The sequence below is a fragment of the Cydia fagiglandana genome, chromosome 14, assembly GCF_963556715.1.
Source record: "Cydia fagiglandana chromosome 14, ilCydFagi1.1, whole genome shotgun sequence".
Lineage (NCBI taxonomy): Eukaryota > Metazoa > Arthropoda > Insecta > Lepidoptera > Tortricidae > Cydia > Cydia fagiglandana.
This window is the reverse complement of record NC_085945.1, coordinates 11,822,629-11,846,570: the sequence shown is the minus strand read 5'-3', so window position 1 is coordinate 11,846,570 and position 23,942 is coordinate 11,822,629. Positions and strand designations below refer to the sequence as shown.

Below are 23,942 nucleotides of genomic sequence, written 5' to 3'. Positions count from 1 at the left end.
TCTTGTTTTATGAAACCTTTAATAATCTAAGGACGGGCGCTTTTAGAGATCTCCTCGTGTCACTATTGATCTTGTGGAAAATGTGTAGGGGTCAACTATGTTATGTAAAAGAGCGTCTTCTCTTGTAAATAACATAGTTTCCTACCTATCTATCATGATGATGATGATGATGACCATTCTACAATCTGAACACCAAACTTGGGCAGTTGAAGACCTAATGTAACCTCCGAATGTGTCTTCCCTAAAAATCCAAATATATTCCAATTGTGATGGTTAATTTGAACCCAAGTCACATTTCTAATCGAATCTAATTTGAACTTTAATTTGGGTTGCTAAGGTTGAAATTATATTGGCGGGTATATGGTCGATAAATCGTAGGTACTATGCGTGGAAAAGGGTTAAAAAACAACAATCTAAGGGCTCATTTAGATCATGCGAGAACTCGCATGCGAGTATCATTACATTGCGGTTTTTGACTGGTCGATTGAATTAGACGTAACCAACAGTCAGTAAAACAGTCACTAAAATCGCATGCGAGTTCGCGCGCCGTCTAAAGTCAGCCATAAATCAGTCATTGTTTAAATACAGGATGTTATGTGCAGTAACTTGCAGAGATTCTTAAAGCGTGGAAACCCACTACTAACCAATAGTGGGTTCGGAAGGTAATTAAATGCTAAACAGAAACTCGTGGTGTACTAGCGATCGGTTTATTCACACGTCTTTGCGGTTGTGTTTCCTCTTCTTCTTCTTGCCGGGCTCTCGCTCTAGAAGATCGTCTAGCTCCTTGCTGTCGTCGCCGAGCCGCTTCTCGCCGCTGGAAGTTGTATTTTGTATATTAACCCTTTGAACGCCAACCCTATCACGTGCGTCGCATCATCGTGAAACTTATCGGAATGCACGAGGGTTGATAATGGGCTGTAGCCGCGGGTGACGTTTTTGGGTAACATTCCATGTCTGACCGCAGCTGCACCGCAAAAATATGTGACACGTTCTTATTTGGAGCGCAATAAGAGCGCGTCATATATTTTTGCGGCCCTAGTTGTGTAAGATACTATTGCTGATGACTGTACAAACGCGTCGGTGTTATTGTTAATTTCCATAGTAAAATTGCAAGTGCTGCTGTCGTTGGAAATGGACTGTCACCATTTGGCGGTAAAAAGGTTAATGTCAAATTCATTAGAACATTGAGTACCGGGGGATGGGTTGAGTGTTTGTAGTCGCTTTCCTCTAAAAAGCGGAAAAGCCCTGGAATAGCTACGAGCGAAGCGCTTCGAAAATGCTGACAGTGAATATGTTAAAAATCAAATATTAAGAGCAAGTTTATTCTGAGGAAGTATAGGGACCGTGCGCGTTGAAGAATCTGAAATCTTGTGGGTTAAATTGGAAACATAAACTTGACATTAACACTTTCACCCTACAGTTCATTCCATTAGAGTTAGACTGAGAAAAATCTGCAGTGATTTCTTAAAAGTCAAACTTCTATGAAATTATGACGTATAAATAACACTTGCACTGCCATCAAAATCGCTGCAGACTTATCTTGGTCGAACTCTATTACATTTTGATAGCACAGTGGCGCCATCTGTATGAAGCTGTGACGATGTAAACTAATAGATGATTGAAGTGACAACACATACCTTTTAACGGATAGCAATCCCTTAGCCTTGGACGCCGCGAGCGCTTGGCCCCAGTCCATGTCGGAACCCTTAATGCGGTACTGTGCTAAATCTTCTCCCATCAGTTTTGACAGCTCCTTGCGTTGCTTGCGTTCCAATTCCTGGAACCACGCATGATACGTTAGTATTGTTATCTAAATACTAACACAGAATAAATAATAGTTTAGAGGGACTGGGTAAAGTGAGTAAAAGCCTCCGTTGACTGGTAATCTTAGACTGATTTATTCAAACATACCTAAGCGTCTATACATCCTGTTATCTTTACGACACATGCAATATCTCAACTGAATCAGCGCATGCTCCAACCTATACTAAGTTATCGACACGCGCTGATTATATTTTGCTGACCGCTATAAATAGTACAGAAGGTTCACTCTCTAGATATGACCGTAAGGTGGCGCAAGGCCACAAGCGCGAGCAGACGTCCGTTCCGTAGAGGTGCGCAGCAACTACTACTGCTAGACGCCAAAATTGGTGTGGGCCGCATGTACTTGTAGTGACGCGACGAAATCGCGGAGTGAGCCACGCCTAGCTGATATTACCAGACCGCCAAGCATGAGTTGAGATCTCGCGCGCGTGTCCATATTTGAAGTCGCGCTAGATGTATGGAGTCGCGCGCGAGAACGCGACTCATACTAGCAGGTCTGATTTAACCTTTCACTACACCGGAGACAAAAGAATCGTAGTATTCATTTGTATTCCGTTGAAGAATGTAGCGAAAATACTGTGGTCGCAAATTTAACCTTATGAACGCCAAACGGCGCATCCATTTGCCGTGCCACTGACACCACGGGGGTAAAATTTAGTTTTGTGAATAAATAATGCCAACCTAAAAGTGGGGTGACATTTCAGTAGATTTTCATCAAAAAACGATTGACGTCAAATGCCGTCTTTGGCGTCGTTGTCACGATTTTGGATTGGACGTCAATTGCCGTCTGTGGCGTTCAAAAGGTTAACACGTAAGTAAATGGCGCTGTAGGACGCCAACCTTTTTCTTTCGGTTGTCTAGCTACCGCTTCACAACCTAGTTACCGAATAATGTACGAAGCCGTACAGCGCCATATAAAAATAAAAATTTGCTACTACAACATTATGCACTCCTTCGCACGTGTTTTATTTCTTTGGCTTCACTAACTTTCCTAGCATTTTAATACGGTTTCTCAGATTATATTATTCTTATTCTGAACTGTAACTAATCGTTATTACAATTATTTCTCATAACTTTCTTTGTCATTTATCACTCTTCTGTCATCCCTCACCCTCTCATCACATTCTCAATAGGACCGTCTTATTAAGTATCAAATTGCACTCAATTTGTTTGTAGTCAATCAGCTCGGATGCGCAGCATTCACAGAGAATAATTAAAAGAATTACAAACTAATCATCATCATCATCATCATCTCAGCCATAAGACGTCCACTGCTGAACATAGGCCTCCATAATCGCCACGCTTGGCAGGCGGGTTGGCGATCGCAGTCGAGTACACCGAATTTGAAGGACGCTGCTGCTCCCGCTGCTGGACCCAAGTATGTCCTTAAACTACGTCCAAGACCACCGGTGGACGGGCAGCAGCGTCCCTCAAATTCGGCAAACTAATATTTTACAAGAATACCATACATAGAATTTATTAGTTCATTGAGAGTAAATACTGGTGAAATATACAATGTCCTGGAATGATTGTAAGCCTTAGGTGCAGCGAAATAAAACTTAAAATATATTCATCTCATTTATTCCTAATCGCCCACACGAGAAATACTGAAACACCAATCAAGACAATTACCTTAGCGGCCTTCGTGAGTTCCTCGTTCAGACTCTGTTTGACAGGCCCGTTCGTGTCTACTTCTGCGCTCATGTCTTCAATACCTAGAAAAAGATGAAATACAATTTATTAGCGAGAGGTAAGACTTAAATGTTCTTTGTTAATCAAGTGTTTTGATTAACAAAGAACACCATTTGATCGACAGCAGACGTCCACTGACGCGCGCGGCTACAGCCCAATATCAACCTTCGTGCATTCCAAGCAAGGTTCACGATAACGCGCCGCGTACGTTGGTTGTGGTGTTCAAAAGGTAAACTGAACAATAGAAAGATTTCAAAATGTTGATGAGCATGGAGAAGCTTATGTCACGAAAGATAAACAAACGTTGTCAACGAGAAAAACACTAAAATTTTTGTCTCGCCACCGCAATAGGTATTGATTTCAAAAAAAACGCGCCAAACATAGTTCTCACGAGTCAGGATTTGCGTTGCATTAGTTTATCGCTTTACTTAGATTATAAAATCGACAATCGACTTTTGAGAACTATTGGACGGGCGGGTCTGTGAAACCGTGACGTTACCTATTTCCTTGGCTACAGAACGTTCTAGCACCGTGTTGAAGCTGGCGTTGATCTTCTTGCAGGCCTCGTAGAACTTGGCGAGGATCTGCGACCCGGGCAGCCCGAGCTCCTGCGCTATGTCGTCTGGTTCCTTCATTTGGAAACCCATGGCCACGAATATCACCTGCGGAATGACGTTACAGTTATTCTTTTAACACGTTGATTGCCACATCACGCGACGTCGCGTGATGCAGTCCAATACCCTGTGGCAGATGACGCGATGTCGCGTGATAAAGCCATACAATTTTGTTCGCGCCGCAAAATGGTGGCCGTAGCGTATTGGCTTATGCCATTAGTTTTGGCCATTAGAGAAGGGATTTACCTATTCGACATTCGTTGGCCATCTCGGTATGTTCGCCATTTTTGGCTTGGCAATCAACGTGTTAACACTACAAAGATTCTTTTGAGATTTACTCTAAAACTGGCTTTTTGAGATTTAAAAGTATGTTTTGGTTGGCCCGTTCCGTAAATATCAGTTTAAAATATCGCATTTTGAAATGAGTTATTAATTATTTTAAGTTAGAGTCTGTTTGAGTTAGCGTCTGTATAGGGCCCGATACATTTAACGACTCTTCTCTTTCCGCTCAGACTATGTGCGTATATAATAATAGTGATTGCACACTCTATGTGAATATACAGGGTGCTTCCTGTAACAGGAGCAATAAATTAAACTAAAGGCTCTACTCCTCAAACTGACCATCATTTGTTCAGCAACTTTTAAAAATTATGAATCCTTTACACTTCCTCTTTTTCATACAAAATAAATATTGCCTTCAATGTACGCTGACATCAGTGTGTTTGACGTTACTTGTCACGCTTTTAACGTAACAAAATTTGCAATACATTGCGTCTTAGAATAAACTTTAAAGTGTAATAAAAATCAAAACATGAGTTACTTTCAAAAGTTGCTGAACAAATGTTGGTCAGTTTGAGGAGTACAGCTTACAGTTTAATTTATTGCTCATGTTACAGAAAACACACTGTATAATAATTGTGACTGCACTTGGAGCATATACCTTGTGCAAATACCAGCGCAAGCCCGGGGCGTAAGAGATCCGGCATCTGTCCTCTGGAGCAAGTAAAGCCGCAAGTAGGACGCATCTTATTAAGCTCGAGTGTACAGCTCGTGCAAGTCGCGCAAGTAATCTGACCTATTTACTCCAGTTACTTGCGCTGTGTGCAAGTACAATAAACCACAATCACGTGCAAAACAGTAACTAAAGTGACACCAAGAAAAGTCTGCAGAAATTTTGATAGTCCACGCAGTGCAAGTGTTATTTTAAACGTCAAAATTCTATTAAATTATGACCGTATGACGTATAAATACCACTTGCACTGCGCGGGCTATCAAAATCGTTGCAAGCTTTTCTTGGTCTAACTCCAAAGTGGAATCTGGCATTCCGATCGATCTACAGTCAATTTTGTTACCATAAATATTTTAAATTTTATACATACTTGTTGCACAGCATCCAACTTAGCCACTTTGGCATGGAACACTAAGGTGGCTATGGGAGCTAGCAAGTCCGTTATAAGCCTGTAGTCCGCCTGCTGTCTGCAGTATGACTCCAACCGTACCTAGTTACTATTAGAGAAGTTATTTTAACGCACCTGTTGCACGGCATCCAACTTAGCCACTTTGGCATGGAACACTAAGGTGGCTATGGGAGCTAGCAAGTCCGTTATAAGCCTGTAGTCCGCCTGCTGTCTGCAGTATGACTCCAACCGTACCTAGTTACTATTAGAGAAGTTATTTTAACGCACCTGTTGCACGGCATCCAACTTAGCCACTTTGGCATGGAACACTAAGGTGGCTATGGGAGCTAGCAAGTCCGTTATAAGCCTGTAGTCCGCCTGCTGTCTGCAGTATGACTCCAACCGTACCTAGTTACTATTAGAGAAGTTATTTTAACGCACCTGTTGCACGGCATCCAACTTAGCCACTTTGGCATGGAACACTAAGGTGGCTATGGGAGCTAGCAAGTCCGTTATAAGCCTGTAGTCCGCCTGCTGTCTGCAGTATGACTCCAACCGTACCTAGTTACTATTAGAGAAGTTATTTTAACGCACCTGTTGCACGGCATCCAACTTAGCCACTTTGGCATGGAACACTGTGGCTATGGGAGCTAGCAAGTCCGTTATGAGCCTGTAGTCCGCCTGCTGTCTGCAGTATGACTCCAACCGTACCTAGTTACTATAAGAGAAGTTATTTTAACGCACCTGTTGCACAGCATCCAACTTAGCCACTTTGGCATGGAACACTAAGGTGGCTATGGGAGCCAGTAAGTCCGTTATAAGCCTGTAGTCCGCCTGCTGTCTGCAGTATGACTGCAACCGTACCTAGTTACTATAAGAGAAGTTATCTTAACGCACCTGTTGCACAGCATCCAACTTAGCCACTTTGGCATGGAACACTAAGGTGGCTATGGGAGCTAGCAAGTCCGTTATGAGCCTGTAGTCCGCCTGCTGTCTGCAGTATGACTGCAACCGTACCTAGTTACTATAAGAGAAGTTATTTTAACGCACCTGTTGCACAGCATCCAACTTAGCCACTTTGGCATGGAACGCTAAGGTGGCTATGGGAGCTAGCAAGTCCGTTATGAGCCTGTAGTCCGCCTGCTGTCTGCAGTAGGACTCCAACCGTGCTAAGTCGTGATTGGATAGGTGTTGGGCGATCAGTTCCTTTGTGAGCGCTGGAATATAAAAACAAACAATTATTAAATTATAAAAAAAAACCTTATAAATCAAAGTCCTCCACCGAGTCTGTCTGGCTGTATTTGCGCGTTAACTCAAAAGCTACTGAACGGATTTTCATGAGGTTTTCACCTATCAATAGAGTGTTTTCCCGTGCGAAGCCGGAGCGGGTCGCTAAAAGTTGTCGCTAAAGGTCGCTAAAATATGATTTGAATACTCTGATGGATAATAACGCTCTGTTCTTGTCCAGTCGCAATCAGATATATCGGAGCGGCTAAGGTGTTAACTAATATCTGAACAAAGCCTGTATCATCAACACGTTGCAGTGCATGTTCAAATATTTTTGAGTACCTCGGTCGCTCTGATATATTTGATGGCGATTGTCCATCGTTTTATGGCAACATTCATTGGCAATATTACTAGATGCCAGGCGGGGAGGGCGCGCAGGATGCGTCCTAATAGCCTGACCACCCGACGCCGGAATTCCGCGCTGTATGTCGCCAGCTACCAGCTATCGCCGAGCTTTAGGGCTGATTTAGACGGCGCACGAACTCGCATGCGATTTTAGTGACATTGCGGACTGTTGGTTACGTCCGAATCAATCGACCGATCAAAAACCGCAATGTAATGAGACTCGCATGCGAGTTCTCGCATCGTCTAAATGAGCCCTTACTTATATCACTGGGCGTGTCTGTCAAGTATTACCAGGTTTGTCCACGCTGACGCTCTCGTTGACTAGCGTGGGCAAGGCGAGCGAAGCATGGAGGGTGCGCAGACTGCGCCCCAATAAATATATATATGTATATATGTGTAAATATATATATGTGTATATGTTTTAAATTTATAAAATACATTATGTATGTTAGTCTGTAAGGTATTTGTAATATGGGCCTTGTTGCCTGAATTAAATTTCTAAATAAATAAATAAATAGCCTGGCCAGCAGTCTCCTGAAGTCAGCGCTGTAGGCCGCCGGCCAGGAGTTGTCGCCGAGCTTAGCTTAATATCGCTGGGCGTGTCTGTCAAGTATTACCAGGTTTGTCCACGCTGACGCTCTCGTTGACTAGCGTGGGCAAGGCGAGCGAAGCGGGGAGGGTGCGCAGACTGCGCCCTAATAGCCTGGCGAGCAATCTCCTGAAGTCAGCGCGGTAGGCCGCCGGCCAGGAGTTGTCGCCGAGCTTAGCTTAATATCGCTGGGCCTGTCTGTCAAGTATTACCAGGTTTGTCCACGCTGACGCTCTCGTTGACTAGCGTGGGCAAGGCGAGCGAAGCGGGGAGGGTGCGCAGACTGCGCCCTAATAGCCTGGCCAGCAATCTCCTGAAGTCAGCGCTGTAGGCCGCCGGCCAGGAGTTGTCGCCGAGCTTAGCTTAACATCGCTGGGCGTGTCTGTCAAGTATTACCAGGTTTGTCCACGCTGACGCTCTCGTTGACTAGCGTGGGTAAGGCGAGCGAAGCGGGCAGGGTGCGCAGACTCCGCCCTAATAGCCTGGCCACCCGACGCCGGAATTCCGCGCTTTATGTCGCCAGCTACGAACTGTCGCCGAGCTTTAGTTATATCACTGGGCGTGTCTGTCAAGTATTACCAGGTTTGTCCACGCTGATGCTCTCGTTGACTAGCGTGGGTAAGGCGAGCGAGGCGGGCAGGGTACGCAGACTGCGCCCTAATAGCCTGGCGAGGCGTCGCCGGAATTCCGCGCCGTATGTCGCCAGCTACCGGCTATCGCCGAGCTTTACTTATGTCACTGGGCGTGTCTGTCAAGTATTACCAGGTTTGTCCACGCTAACGCTCTCGTTGACTAGCGTGGGCAAGGCGAGCGAGGCGGGCAGGGTGCGCAGACTGCGCCCTAATAGCCTGGCGAGGCGCCGCCTGAAGTCCGCGCTGTATGCCGTCAGCCAGGAGCTGTCGCCGAGCGCGCGGAGCATTATGCAAGAGTGCTCGCCCGTCAACTCGTTCGCTTTTTGGCTGAGGATAGAGAATTATATAATGAACTGAAATAAATGTCATATACAAAAGAAAAGTAACCAGGGCCTCCAGTGCCCCAGGCTGGAATCGAAACAGGTGCATTGTAGTTAGTTGGTAAATAAATTTGACAACTAAGAGCCACTTGTACCGTTCACTGAAACGGCGTTGACCGGTTAAAGCTGGAGTTACCATGGTTACCAGTACAATTTGACACTGGGTTAACGGTTTAACCCCGGGTTAATAGGATGGTGCAAGTGGCGCTATTATGTGATGTAGTTAGACCTAGGGTCGGCAATGCCGCTCTTCACGAGACGCCCAAAAATTTACACTTAGGAGCTGTTAGATCACTCGAAGCAACTTTTGTGTATCTCTGAAATTCCTAGAACTGATATTTTTTACTGCGGTCGGACGTCAAAACTCGGCCAACCCTGAGGTACGAGTGGGCTGTTAAAATATAAATATTTAATTTACTATTCAAAACAGCGAATAGAAAACCATTGTATGATGGCACTAACTTACCTTAAATAAACAGGCACGTATTTCTGAGACTTCCAAAACTTTAGTAGATCTTCTGTAAGACCAAAACTGGTGCCTAGGTAGTCTAAATGCTCTGCTTGCACTTCTGATAGCCGCTTAAGGAGTGTTGGTGGTTTTGCTCTGAAAGAAATACAGTTTGTTAAAAGGTGGAGGTACCCTAAATGACCCCTAAGCGTCGGACATAGCAAAAACTACTCCTGATGCTAGAGGAAAAAAGTATTTTAGCTAGGGATGTACCGACTAGTCGCCGACTAGTCGGGAAAGCCGACTATCCGGCCTCATTTGTAGTCGGCGATTAGTCGGCGACTAGTCGGCAAAAGTGGCCGATTAGTCGGCTTTTTATAAGTGACAGAAAAACAGGGCAAAAAAAATAAACAGTATCTATTTTCATACACTTTTTACCTATTTTACCCAAATTTTTATTAGGGTGCTTACGAAAACTTTTGTTCGAAATTATTGACCTTGTGGTCGCTTTTTTATGTCCGACTGTCCGGTCGCCGTGTGAAATATATAACCTTAGGATTTTTTTTAATTTTTTTAGCGTTACTATATGATAAATAGCGCGTCGAAAGGGGTAATACGATTGTTTTTAGGGTTTTGTACCCAAAGGGTAAAACGGGATCCTATTACTAAGACTCCGCTGTCCGTCCGTCCGTCTGACACCAGGCTGTATCTCACGAACCGTGATAGCTAGACAGTTGAAATTTTCACAGATGATGTATTTCTGTTGCCGCTATAACAACAAATACTAAAAAGTACGAGTCCGACTCGCACTTGTCCGTTTTTTTAGTGCATTTGAACCGAACTTAGACCAAACTAATGATTTGGCCGACTAGCCGACTAGTCGGCCGACTAATCGGCCATCCGAGCGCCGATTAGTCGGCTAGTCGGCTAGTCGGTCAAATCAATAGTCGGTACATCACTAATTTTAGCGTATGTGTAAACGCTTTCTCGTTATTCTATATTCTAAGAGCTAAGGGACTTTCATCCCTTATTTTTGACCGAGCGCTAGCTAAGGTCTCCGTCTCAGCTTGGTCAAAAATGCTTTCGTACTCGTATGATCGGATTTTCTCCTCTAAATGTCGCATTTCTCAACCGATACTCGTGAAATTTTTTGAGCAGATTCAAGAATTAAATATATATCAACTCACAGAGTAGTTTATCTATTATTGATGGTGGTTGACTCACCTGGGCACAATAGTCTCCGTGTGCAGACCGCCTGCTCTTTTGTCGGGCACCTCTTCAGTGTCAGAATGCTGCTCGTCGAGACAGGGGATGTCGCCCGTGTAGTATGATGCCAGTTGTTGCAGCGCCCGTTTGCCGTAACCCATCTGTTTCAAATATAAGCTTTCTTAACTTGACTGCGACTGTTCTAATGTTATTTAACCCGTTACCAGACTTAGGCCCACTTGCACCATTCCACTAACCCGGGGTTAACCGGTTAAACCTGGAGTTGCCATGCCTACCAGTACAATTTGACACTAGGTTAACGGTTTAACCGCTTATCCTCGGGTTAGTGGGATGATGCAAGTGGGCCTAAGGGATATAATATAATTCCCGCGATTCGTACCAATGTGTTTACATTTACTTACTACTTGCTCTTCTTTGGTATAGAAAAATAGTGAAAAAACCGGAATAATCTAGGCCCTAGGGCACCCATTTACTTCATCTTATAAGATGTTGCTTCCGCAAGCTTAGTATAGTACAGTCAGTAGCAGAAGTTGCTAAGCGAGCTAGCGGTTCAAAATGATCTTGACGCGACTTTATTGTTAAGAGAATAAGTTTGAATAATAATTTAATTTTGAATACCTTGCCCGCTTAGCAACTTCTGCTGCTGACTATGACTATACCTATTGATTTAGTATTATGTCACTACCTGTGAGTTCCTGTAATTAGCTTCCTGTATCTACTATCTTTATTATGTTAGGCTCCCCCCACATCTAGCGTCTTTCGAGCGTCGGCGTCTGGTCAGCGCTATGGAAAATGACGTCGCTGCGCAGTTGCGTCGACGTTCGGCCATAGAGTTGTAGACGCCGACGCTCGAAAGACGCTAGATGTGGGGGGAGGGGGCTTAATGTCACAGCTGTGCCTGCGTCAACTCCTACCATACCATAGGGTATGGTAACTTGATCCCTTTAGGATTCGTACTAATTATAGATTTCACTGCTTACACTACAAAATGAAGGCTGAATTCCTATCAATAAAGTGTGAGTGTACATACCCGCTGGTAAGACGGATGCGTGGCTATGCGCACGATCCTGGCGCCGGAGAGTTTGGGGAAGTCCCTGTCTCCGAATTGTTCGCAGATGTTCCAAGGTATGAGGTCACCTGCCGCTTTTCGCCCGCGTCCGAGGTTGTCGCGGACTGATCTGTGGGATATGGTTAATTCATGAATCTAATACCTTTAAATGAGCAATTCTTGTATATTTATATATATTCGATGAAATTTGCTATATGGGATTTTCAGGGGCGATAAATCGATCTACCTAAGTCAGGCGTGGCTCACTCCGCGATTTCGTCGCTTTGCTACAGGTAGCTAAAAGTACATCCGTTCAACCCCAATTTTGGGGTTTGCCATAAGCCGCGCGTGGCGCTGTCGCCACCTAGCGGCCATATCAGTGCTGATCGTGACAGACGCGTTTTGTTAGAGAGTGAGTCTTCTGTACCTAGTACTATTATTTATTCTGTGCCTAAGTCTTATTTCTGGCAAAACGCGCATTTTCGAATTTTTGTATATTTTCCTAGGAAAGCTCGATCTCCAAGATATTCTAGTATAACTGAATCAGGCATGAGTGGTGCTGAGGCGGGCGTCGATTGTTTTCAGGCGACCTTGCGTGTGCGCGCCGCATCCCTGGTGCGCCGGGTGCGGGACAGTCCCAACACCATCTTGAGAATGATAGCGGAAAAGCCAGACTGTCCCATAATGCTCCACTGTGAGGGACTACATTCCCCTACAAGTGTGATACAGTGGTAGCAAAAATTAAGAGTTTGGCTAGCACTGTATATCTTGTGTCAATTTTAATGTGTATATGTTGTGTTTATGTGTAATTCTTGTAAGTTTTTTGTTTATTGTTGTGTATTGCTATGTGTGTACCGAAATCACATGAAATAAATAGAATAGAATAGAATAGAATAGATTTATTCGTAAGCACAAACAATCGGAACAGTACATAGTATAAAAAAAAAACACAAAATAAGATTAAAGTGCCACGAAATGGCCCCATCTCAGCATGTTGCTGGTGGCTTCCAGCGCTGATCTTCCGATGAGACCATCAAGTGAGAAGAATCACGGAAGGTAACAAACAAGAAGAAAAAAGACAGAAATAACATACAGTCGACAGTTAATTAAATAAGAAAAAAAAGTTACACAGCAAGAAGATACAACATAATGACTATTTACAATTAAGATTAATTAATACATAAAACAAGCATCGTGCTCTAAATCGCTGTATCGATCCGGTCCGACCATATCTTGGCTGAGCATTACAGCTGTATATACTACTAGCGCCAACGGTGGCTACACTAACTAAAAAGCAATGTCAGACCAAACCAATATCGAGCGTTCATTAAATCTACGTTAAAAAATCTTGTAAGATTAGCTTATTAGCAAAACAGCATTGTAGAATGACGAATTTACGAAAATGTACGAAATACTAACATAACAGCACTCTACTAAGTATGGCGTATAAGGAATGATGAACCCTTGTCAGGCCAAAGGAACAAAACACTTGAGGTAAGCATAAGTAAAATAACAAACTACAGGCAGCTGGTATCAAGTCTGTAGGTTTCTTGGCTAAGTTGGTAAATAATTTTGAAATTTTTTTGTGGTGGGGGGAAATGACCGACCGGGATAGTCTTATGTATATTTATATAGGAGTAGCAGAGACAGCGCTATTATTGCACGTCTTTGTCACAGTGTCACATTTTTTATTCCCCACCGTAAATTTAGTATGGTTTATGGTGGGTAACCATAACCCGACCAACTTTTCTTTTGTTTTAGAATTTGGAAGCTTGTCTTAAGTCTGTATAAAAGTTAAAAACAAACGTTGGAATGTGACCTTTGTAAAGGCATTTGAATTCAGAAGTATATATTACAAATTTAAAATATAGAACTTCTGTCGGAACACGTCACTCCGACGAACACGTCGAAGATTTTTACCAATACTTACTTATCTGATATGTTGCCCTCAAGACACATCTGTACCACGCAGAGTACCTCTGGCATGGAGGTAGCATTCGGTGGGGTAGGCGCCAGCAAAACGAACAGATTATGAGCTGGTGCATCAGCCAGGAGTTGGAGGTCGTTGGGACTGTTCTGAAACGATTTGTAAACAAATTGGTTTATAAAAACTATTCATACGGGCGTATTAATCCTCCTTGCAATCTGCTTATTTTCGTAGTCGACCTCTGGCGTCAAGTAGCGGATTTATCAGTACCGCTACTTGACACTAGATGTCACGAGTGTCGCGACAAACTAAAAAAATATTGCTCAAAAATTTACAACTAATATTTGAAGCAGAAGGATTTGAAAATAGAGTTCCAGTTATATTAGATGTTAGCTGAAAACTGTTGAGCATTAAACTTTTCGTTTATCACGACATTCGCGACATCTAGTACCAAGTAGCTGTACTGATAAACCCGCTCCTTGACGCTTGACTACGAAAATAAGCAGCGTTTTGGTTATGTCATGAGCATGTCAGGGGCATGACAAGGCGATTGATAGTCTATTACTATTAGTCTATGGTAGTAAAGAATTGAATCAGACTACGAAACTAACCTTGTAGTGACTAGGACGTATATAGCGACCAGTCTGTGCACTTGTAGGAACGCCTCAGCACAGAGCGTAGCAGAACAGAGCGTCCCTGTTCACTCGGAACAGTTCACAAGCCGCCGGAGTGAATGTTCTGACCCCTACAACTTCTAGCAAGACTCTAGTCATAGTGGAGAATTGAGGCAGGCTTCATAACTAACCTTATAGTGACTAGCGACGTATATAGCGACCAGTCTGTGCAGGAACGCCTCAGCAGCCTTATGGTAGCAGAACAGGGCGTCTCTGTTCACTCGGAACAGTTCGCAGGCCGCCGGCGAGGGCGCTCCGACGCCTACGGAGGGTGCGGGGGACTCCAAGCACAGAAGGGAGTTGAGCCAGGCCTCGACAGGGTCGCCGGAGCGGTAACGGATGGGCTCTTCTAGCTTTATCTGATAAGGTATAACATATTTTTAAAGCCTGCAGGAGGCAAATGTATAATTGTATATCGATAGAAAAAATACTGATAATGTCCGGGGCAACCTGCCGAACCCTACGCCGAGTCAGGCGACGCTACGGAGCCACGCCGTTACGTCGTCGCCCAAATCTAATGTTTAGTTAATATCATTTTTAGGTGTAGGTAGGTATTGTTTTTCTTTGTCTTTTCTTTTACTTTGTAGTTTCACAGTGCCTTGGTTTTATACTGTAATGCTGTGTTACTTATTTGATCAATAAATAAATGTATTTGTGGCGTTCTGATGACGATACCAATTACCATATAGTTAATGGTATGGGTTTAACTATAAACAAAATTCTACTTTGCAAGAGCGCCATATTTCAAATAACGAAGCACGTTTCGTCTGAAAAAATACGAACAGCCCAGCGGTGACTTGAACGCAGTTTCGTTTCGCGTTCGCGGGAACGTTTTTTACGATACGCTACGTGTGCTGAGGGTATTAAGCAATTTGGGGTTTACTGTGGTCATTTCGTAGTGTAAGCATTAAAAGATCTAATTAATTTGAATCTTAAAGGCCTCAAGTTACTATACCCTTTGCATCTCATCTCATACCACTGTATCTTACCGGTGCTGGAGCGTCGTGTTTAGTCTGCAACATCGCGAACAGTTTCAATGAAAGCGCGCGGCCCGTTCCCTCGTACCCAGAGACCGTCGACGATAGCAACGCCAGTGGTGCCTTGGTAGCGGCCGCGGAGACGTGCGTGATGGGTATGGCGGCCGCTTCGTCTACTAGTACGAGGTCGGCGGCGCTTAGCAGCGAGTGGTCGTCTGGGGTAATGTACTGGAACGGAAAAAGAATAATTAAATTACATATATGACTATATAATAAATAATAATAAATAAATAATTAATATTATAGGACATTTTTACACAAATTGACTAAGCCCCACGGTAAGCTCAAGAAGGCTTGTGTTGTGGGTACTCAGACAACGATATATATATAATATATAAATACTTAAATACATAGAAAACAACCATGACTCAGGAACAAATATCTGTATCATCATACAAATAAATGCCCTTACCAGGATTCGAACCCGGGACCATCGGCTTCATAGGCAGGGTCACTACCCACTAGGCCAGACCGGTCGTATATAAATAAATCAATTTCCACCCTACAAAAGGCCATCACGAAATAACTCACCGAGCGAATTCGTTTGACGCTGACGCTAGCGACGATCGCCTATTTTTCTTCTAGAAATGTAACACTATTAAGGATGTAGTATTATTTGACTAAGGTTGGAAACACGTGTCGAGTATTATTCTTTTGGTAGTGGTTTGTTATATTTATTTGCGTATTTATTTTTGCGGTGGGAGGGTGGGAACATTAATTGCATGCAAAAAATACGCAAGCAAGTATAACGGGTTAGCACTGATTGACTAGCACGTTATCTTTTACGCGGATTAGCAAAGTAATATTTTGGTTTTAAGGTTGGAGTATGCCAAATCTGTTTGTCAATAGTTGACGTATGACAATATAATAATGTATGTGTGTGTGACGTATGTAATAGTTGATGTATGAACAGACTGTTCTGGTGTTTAACTCGGGGACAACGCTTTTTCTTAGAATTAAGCCAACACTTACTTGAACAGTCTGCCTCGAATTCCTAGCAATATTGATCCTCACAATCGCCTTCTTAAAATCCGGGTTCGTCGACCTCAATATATTATAATCTATATGCTCCTGGTATAAACAGGCGTCCAGCCCTTTCAGCACGAACTCGAAGAGAGTGATCAGGTTCTCAGGGTGGGGGGAGGTGACGTAGATGTTGACGTAGCCGAGTGCTACGGCGGCGGCGACGGCGAGGCCGAGGCAGGCGGACTTGCCGCGGCCTCGCGCGGCTGTTAGGCAGTGGGGAGGCCTATAACAAACATTATTACATAACTTGATAGAATTTATCTATACTTAAGTACAGAGTGAGCCACTGATAAATTCTGTTTTCGTCTGTGAGCTGTAGACTTCGCGTTAAGCTTAGAAAAATGTGAAAAATGATCACAAAATTTCATGAGAATCGGTTAAGAATTCCGACCTATAGAGGATCTGATCCTGACATACGAAAGCAAAATGCCTAGTTTAAAACGGAGACCTACGGTCAATTACAAGCTTTTCCCCGCGACTTCGCCTGCGTGGAATCAGTAATTTTTATTTCTTATTACATGGGTAACAGACACAGAACAGACAGAGAGACACACTTTGGCATTTATTATATTGGTGAATAAGTTTTCACTAATCTTTAATCAAAGTAAATAAATTTTTAACTCTCATAGGGACGAGATTTCGACGCGAGAAGTCATATCATCTTTCATAGGATTTATTTATTTATTTAATCTTTATTGCACAAAAGAAAACCTTTTAGTACAAAAGGCGGACTTAATGCTATAAGGCATTAAAGTTAGGGTTTATTATTTTTTTAAGGATTGATAAAATACCTGGAAGTTTTCGAAGCCAATGTGTCGATAATGGCTATAAGTGCCGTAGCCTGGTCGTAGGTGCGACAGAGAGCGACAAGAGGCCCCGCGGGCGGCGTGTCGGAGAGAGACGACACTAGTTCCGTCAGCTTGGGATTGGTGCGCTGAAATAGATATAAGAATCATGGTGATATAGAAGCATCTAGAATAGTCCACCCCACACTTCCAAAGCCCTGTCTTGGACAGCCCAAAAATGTTCAAAGGGTTGGCCGTTATGATAATATTGATGTCTATTTTGCTGAGGACCATTATAAAAATACACTCCAGGCCACTTCATACCAGAGCAATCAAAACCAGTAGGTATAGCTTATATCTCCAATATCTCCATTAACCGGACTTTATTAGGTCTTTTAACCCTTTGAATGCCTCAATATCAACCTTTGTCAGGCGTGGCTCACTCCGCGATTTCGTCGCTTTGCTACAGGTAGATAAAGGTACATCCGTTCCACACCAATTTTGTGGAAAGCCATAAGCCGCGCGTGGCGCTGTCGCCACCTAGCGGCCATATCTGTGCTGGTCGTAAAAGACGCGTTTTGTTAGAGAGTGAGTCTTCTGTACCTAGTACTATTATTTATTCTGTGCCTTTGTGCATTACAACATGATAGACGTGGCATTCAAAGGGACAATTGTAGTTTAGTTTGATTATACCTCGTACGTACGTATGTTGGGCTGACGACCTAACCCAGGCTGTGCGAAAGCGTTGGATGGCAATAGCTTTAGACAGAAGCAAATGGATTGAGTTAGAGGTCTTCACCCAAAGAGGGGTTCACCACTAAGGGCCAGTTGCACCAACCACATTTGACAGACTAATCAACGTCAACCGGCGCGCCCCGGCGCTTTAGTATGAAACTTTTCTCAAAAATTGACGGCAAAGTCGACTATGCCGTCTAAAAAATAGGTCGCGAAGCGCGGAGTTTATGGTCAGTCAAAATTTAAAAAGTTAAAAACATTGCAGTCTCGATTTTGGGACTGCAATGTTGCATACAAATTCCATTATTTGTCGAGTTCCAAACTTTTTAAAAGTTCAAATGGCCATATCAAATGAAGGCACAGGCCCATTAAACAGCCAAACAGATGATTAGTACCGCGACTATTTAGTTGTCTCAAATAGGTTGGCGTATTTTCGGCAGAAAAATACACTTCTATTTTTTTATTAAAAAAATAAAAAGGCGGCAAGGGCTTTTCTCTGTGAAAATATATACGTAAGAACGTTGCTTTTGTAAAATGTTTCTATGATATTTATGTTTCTTGCACCATTTTGAGAAAAGCACTATATATGACTCGGCTGGAAGGCTACTTGCTGGCTTCGGATTCAATTAAACGGACTCCCAAGGTCGTCCGTTTAAAACGAATCCTCAGCCTGCAAGTAGCTACTTCCGAGCCTCGACAATAATGTACTATTCCATACATAAAAATATTGCGAACTCTTTAACGATACGAACAGTTTGGTGCAACCGACCCTAAGTAAAAGACAATTAAATTTATACATACAAATGTAAACAAAACTTACAGTGGTTTTAGTGTCACGCGGACCGTCCGTGCGGATCGTTCCGCACCGCTAAATTGTATGAGAAAGCTGCCCCCATCAGCTTTACTCTATAACGCTCCCTGTACTTACTACATCAGGGATGTTGCGGATGCATATTTTTTGACATCCGCGGATGCGGATATTTAGAGCCTCACATCCGCGGATGCGGATGCGGATGTCATGATTTGGTACTTAAAAAACGTGAAAATATGACATTTTTAGCATTTTTTAATTTAAAACAAAACGAAACATTTAGTATTTGAGCAAGAATAATATATGTGCGTTTTATTTAATAAACAGTAACTGGGCCGACTTTTCGGGATCTAGACGATTTCGTTATATACATATAATGACGAAATTACCTAGCACTTACGCCACCGGCGCCGCCGCAAATACGTTCCTGTTACCAACTTAGGTGACATCCGCATCATGCGGATGCTCCGCATCGATTTTATGCGGATGCGGATGTTGAAAATAATGCGGATGTTCCGCGGATGCGGATGTGTATATTTGCAACATCCCTGTACTACATATTGGTCCGGTGCGGAGCGCTCGGCACGGACGGTCCGCGTGACACTAAAACCAGCCTTAGTGTGAATAAATGGCTTTTTGTTTTATTTTATTTATACCTCTGGTGTAACATTGACAGGCTCCACTTGCGCCGTTTTGGAAGAGATCGGCAGCACTGTGAGATTATCGTCCAGAATGAGGCAGCGGGGATTATCGGCTAGGGAGAGGAGGAACCTCTCGTTGAAGCGGTTCACTACTGTGTCGTGAGCCTCCGTTTTAAATCTGTAATATAGAAATTTTAAAGTAAGATAAAAATAAAATTTATTAAAATTCAAATGCAGGAGCGTATTTACTCAAGTGCCAGCAATGAATCTCAAATCATGATTAAACTTGGGCGTCAAATCATTTGGTTGATTGACATTGCTTCTCATTTTCTCACTAAGCAAAATGTGAGGCAAAGTATACATTGGTATTCCACACTTAGGCAAGTCCCCTCAGTATGTAGGTGTGCCTCGCCCCCAGGCATCTTGGCTGTGATTACCTACTATTAGAAATATCTAGCTTTCCAAACAATATCTAATTTCAGTTTTATAAGTGTCACCCAAAATCCAACCTATCAAAAAAATTGTCATTCGGGCATAATGGCTCCTCTATTAAACTACATTGCATTGCCAAGAAATAGGTTAGGGAGGTATTCCCCCTGTCCCATTCCTTGGTCCGATGCGCATTGCCCCTCACTCTTTCACTTAAAGCAAAATGTGAAATGCAAATACACATTGGCCAAAGAAATTGGACAGATGGAATACCACCCTTAGGTATAAGGATTGCAACTAACCTTGAATGGACATCCATAGTAATGGAATGCAGTTGTCTCAGGGAGTCCATGGTCTTGAGCAAGAATATGATAAGTCCGCCCCCTTCAACTGTCTCCACTGTGCGAGCCAGCAAGTTGGGTGTTAGGGCTTCAAAGTCCTGGACAAATAAAGTTATACTTAGCGATTATTAATCAGTGATTTACTGACAGCTTAGTTAAAAAAATTACAAGTGCAACTTTGATAGAAATGAGTAATTATGGGGTTACGCTTAAGCCACTGCTTTTTATGATTTCTAAACAACATAAACACAGTTTTATTGGTCATATCATGCCATCTAAAAAGCATTACTTATAAAGGTAGATTATCTTGGGACAAATAGAACAAGTGTGTGCGAGGTAAAGCACCCACGAGATGGTCTGATCTTGTGAAGAGGAAGGTTGGTGGCAATATGCAGTGTGTGACCCATATGGCTAATGATCGCACACTGTGGAGACGGAGCATACATGGTCGCGAACTTTTTTTTTTTTTTTTTAATATGCATGGGTTTACTCATGGCCACAGACTAGCCGAGGCGTAGACGTGGCCTACGATGGAGCGAGCTCGCCCAGAAGGTGCCTGTTCACTCTTGATTTGAAAGAGATCAAGCTTGATTGCGATCCTCAGCAATGAGGGACCGAGGAAGAAGAAACAACATAAACAAGTATTCAAAGTAGAGTCACCTGTAACACACACACTCCATATGTCTGACCGAGCATCGCATGACTCTCAGAGTAATACCGTCCATGTATGGTGGTTGCTACCCTGAACGCATCAAACAGTGATTCTTCCGATACCTCCAATTTACCAGCTGCTATTTTCTTGGCTCGTTTACGACCATGACTGTAATTTACATGTAAAATTTTAAATTACGTTTGTTAAGAGTATACAAATAATTCTCCTAATTTTCTTTACTTTACTTACTTGCTTATAGCTTCATCTTTGTTTTTGTAGCACCAGAGAACTGTTGGTCTAGACTTGACTGTTGATTTCACCAAAATATCATAAAGAATTGGCACCTTCAAAAAAAAACATGAAATATACTACATGAGTAATGAACACCACCCAAAAAGTACTAAATTTTTTACTGCATTCATAATTAGCACTTTATGTCTGTTTCATCCAGTATAATAGGCACACTATGTAATATTTAAACTCAATAAGCCTCCATCTCATACCGTGAAAAGCTATCTTTAAAAACATTACACAGAACCTTAAAGTTAACTTACTTGATCTCTGCTCTTATCTCCAACTAATAGAAACATTGTACGGTGGCCCAGCTTGACTCCGTTCTCTATCATAACCCTTATTCTGTTGTCAATCTTCTTTTTAACCATTTTAATAAATTCTTGTGAATTATAAAATGTATAAACAAAAACAACGTTTGAATCTAACCTCAAAGATCATACCGCAATGACATTAGGCATAACCTCAAAATACATTGTAAAGTTTGACAATTATTGAGTTTAGTTATTTTGAAATATCACTGATGATGGTGGATTTATTTATATTTAAAGTATTATTTATGTACCATCTAATTAAAATGTATCTTTTTATGAGTTCATATTTAGTGATACAACAAGTTAGTTTGCATTAATTAATTCTTGATTATTTCAAATTCCTACAAAGTTATTGAATGCGTAACAAAACGCAGTTTAATAGTGTGACCATGAAACAAAAAATATTAGGCTATGTATTCACTTTTTCCAGCGTACGTACCAAAGCATCCAATTCAGTAGAACAATCAAATACCGCAATGTAATGAAACTCGAATGCGAGTAATGCGAGTTCTCGCACCGTCTAAGCCTGAGCCTTTAAGCCCCGCATCTACACTCCTACCTTGTAGTCCGCCTCGTTGGTAGGATTGTGTATGGGGTTCGCGGACTACGAGCCGTCCTACAAACGGCTAAACGGTAGGACCTTCGAGCAACACCGGCTTCCGACACGTCGGAAGGGAGGGGCCCAAGCGATATCTCGCCGTACAAATCTTTCTGCCATTTTTCGCGGGGGGAAAGGTGCACACAGTCGCATTTCTCACACACTTACATACAAAATCCAATCTGTAATGACGACACAAATACATAGAAAATGACACACGTCAAAGACAAATCTTGCAAACCTCGATCTCTTTTTGTGTACGGACGAGAGACTAGTGTCACAACACGCACACTAACACATTTTCGTTGAAGTATGTCATTGTATTCTGAGAGATTAGAAGTCGGATTGTCGCTCGACCGATCCGCAATTTGTACTGAGCGAGCAAAATCCACGTAGTGATTATATGCTCTTTGGCAAAATCGATAAATCCGACAATTACTTGAGACTAAAATATAATAATTGTATTTAAATGTAATTTAACGTAACGTATGATATGTAAAAAAAAAGCATTACATGTGAAATGTAACACTTTCTTTTTGTAAATTTGATGTCCCCGACCTCTTTTTATAACAAAAAACCGAGCAAATAGGCATTTTTGTGCAGCAGTGTTCACGCGTGCGTCTGGACTCGGTCTAGTGAAAAATCCAAGTGCAACTAATTTTATTACCCGCGCTAGATTAGATTGACGCGCTAATCTTGTACCTCGGCAGAGGGGAAATAGTGCGAATGCCGCCTCCCTTCCGTGTTGCTCGAAGGGTAGGACGGCTCGTAGTTCGCAACTCCCATACACAATCCTACCCAACGAGGCGGACTACAAGGTAGGAGTGTGAATGCGGGGCTTTAGTCTTGGACATGAACGTGGTTCAGAATACTCACGACAGAGCATATGACATAATTTTCTTAAATTCAAATAAATTCACGCGACCACGAATTAACACGCGACAGTTTGGCGACGGTATGATCTTTGGCATATCTTTGGCGATGTCAGGCGTGATTCACTCCTCGATTCCGTCACTTTGCTACAGGTAGCTAAAAGTGCATCCGTTCGGCCCCAATTTTGGGGTATGCCATAAGCCGCGCGTGGCGCTGTCGCCACCTAGCGGTCATATCTGTGCTGATCGTGACAGACGCGTTAGAGAGTGAGTATTCTGTACCTATAATAGTATATACTATTATTTATTCTGTGGCGATGTTTGATTGCTTGTGTTGTGTAGTGTGTACACCCAGCCTAACTATTCTGTCAAACGCTCTGAACGAACGGGTATTTTTGCTTGCTCCCGAGTTTTAGATTTTTCTTGTATTTTGAATTAATTTCTAGTAATTTTTGATGATTTTAGTTACTATGTGACATATTCAACATTTACCCTAGTCTAGGCGCTATAAACTAAGTGTTAGTGTTAAAATATAGAGTTTTCCGTGTACCGCTATTCTTAGACCAAAAATGTCTAAACCACAAATAAATACGAAATCGAGCACGTATCTTAAGGATAAGGAGGCATTTCTGAAGGAATTAAAACAGTTTAACGACAGCAAAGGGTGAATATTCATTGAAAATTGTTTGTTTATATTATGTATTTATGTTATAGTTTGCCATGATGCTTCTGGCGTTATCTCACTAATAAGAATACATTAATGACCGTGGCAAGGGTAATTGTAACATAAAACAATATTAAAGTAGTTTAAGTTGGTGAATTACTTTATTTATTGCAAAAAAAATAATTATAACCTATTTTTGTACTTTCAGAATACCATTTAAGACTCCGTCAGTAAATGGCATTGATATAGACTTATATCTATTCTATACACTGGTACAGCAGCGAGGCGGTATTAGTAAGGTAAGTTTTATGACTTATAGTGTTCCATGCAAAACCTTCTTCACGGAACACTTATGGGATCACATCTGTCTTGCAAATTTGTTAAATTATGCGTTTTTCTCAGAGACCGTTTGACATAGATATCAAAAATTTGGAGTCAGTTTATTATAAATATAAATTAATATTTATCAATTTGATTGAATTTTTTGTAGCTTGTCAATTGCAGTACACTCCTAATCCTAGTGTGATTTTTGTTTGTTTTTGTACAGGTAAATTTGTATGATTTGTGGGATTCATTTCTGCGCCCCCTTCGTTTGCCACACCCCTGCATCAATGGCTCTACACTGCTGAGAAGAATATATGGGACATATCTAGAGAAGTAAG

At 42.3% G+C, this 23,942-nt stretch overlaps 2 protein-coding genes across 2 annotated transcripts in view; one reads left to right on the top strand and one right to left on the bottom strand.

Moving 5' to 3' along the window:
* Positions 1-693: 693 nt before the first annotated feature.
* LOC134670779 (RNA cytidine acetyltransferase) lies at positions 694-21,285 on the bottom strand. The gene is made up of 19 exons (XM_063528594.1): positions 21,096-21,285; positions 20,791-20,885; positions 20,550-20,709; positions 19,851-19,987; positions 19,135-19,297; positions 16,939-17,081; positions 16,094-16,370; positions 15,074-15,289; positions 14,216-14,443; positions 13,414-13,559; positions 11,466-11,613; positions 10,433-10,575; positions 9,227-9,364; positions 8,511-8,707; positions 6,578-6,744; positions 4,016-4,178; positions 3,457-3,539; positions 1,638-1,777; positions 694-814 (listed from the first exon to the last, which is right to left on the bottom strand). Exons 1-19 carry the CDS (start codon positions 21,201-21,203, stop codon positions 712-714), a joined length of 2,955 nt encoding a protein of 984 aa, XP_063384664.1. The 5' UTR covers positions 21,204-21,285; the 3' UTR covers positions 694-711.
* Positions 21,286-22,964: 1,679 nt separating this feature from the next.
* The window catches only part of LOC134670793 (AT-rich interactive domain-containing protein 2), a 50,937-nt gene continuing 49,959 nt past the window's right edge, over positions 22,965-23,942 (top strand). The window contains exons 1-3 of the mRNA XM_063528615.1: positions 22,965-23,280; positions 23,489-23,579; positions 23,828-23,937. Coding sequence (XP_063384685.1) covers positions 23,186-23,280; positions 23,489-23,579; positions 23,828-23,937 — 296 coding nt within the window. The 5' untranslated portion in view covers positions 22,965-23,185. The remainder of the gene's footprint in view (positions 23,281-23,488; positions 23,580-23,827; positions 23,938-23,942) is intronic.

Bases quoted from the DNA above. Each gene is read 5' to 3' on its own strand.
- LOC134670779 (XM_063528594.1), bottom strand. From the start codon at position 21,203: ATGGTTAAAAAGAAGATTGACAACAGAATAAGGGTTATGATAGAGAAC. The intron at 20,710-20,790 runs GTAAGTAAAGTA...TGTAAATTACAG, and splicing joins AAAGATGAAGCTATAAGCAA to TCATGGTCGTAAACGAGCCA. The intron at 9,365-10,432 runs GTGAGTCAACCA...TATTTCTTTCAG, and splicing joins ACGGAGACTATTGTGCCCAG to AGCAAAACCACCAACACTCC.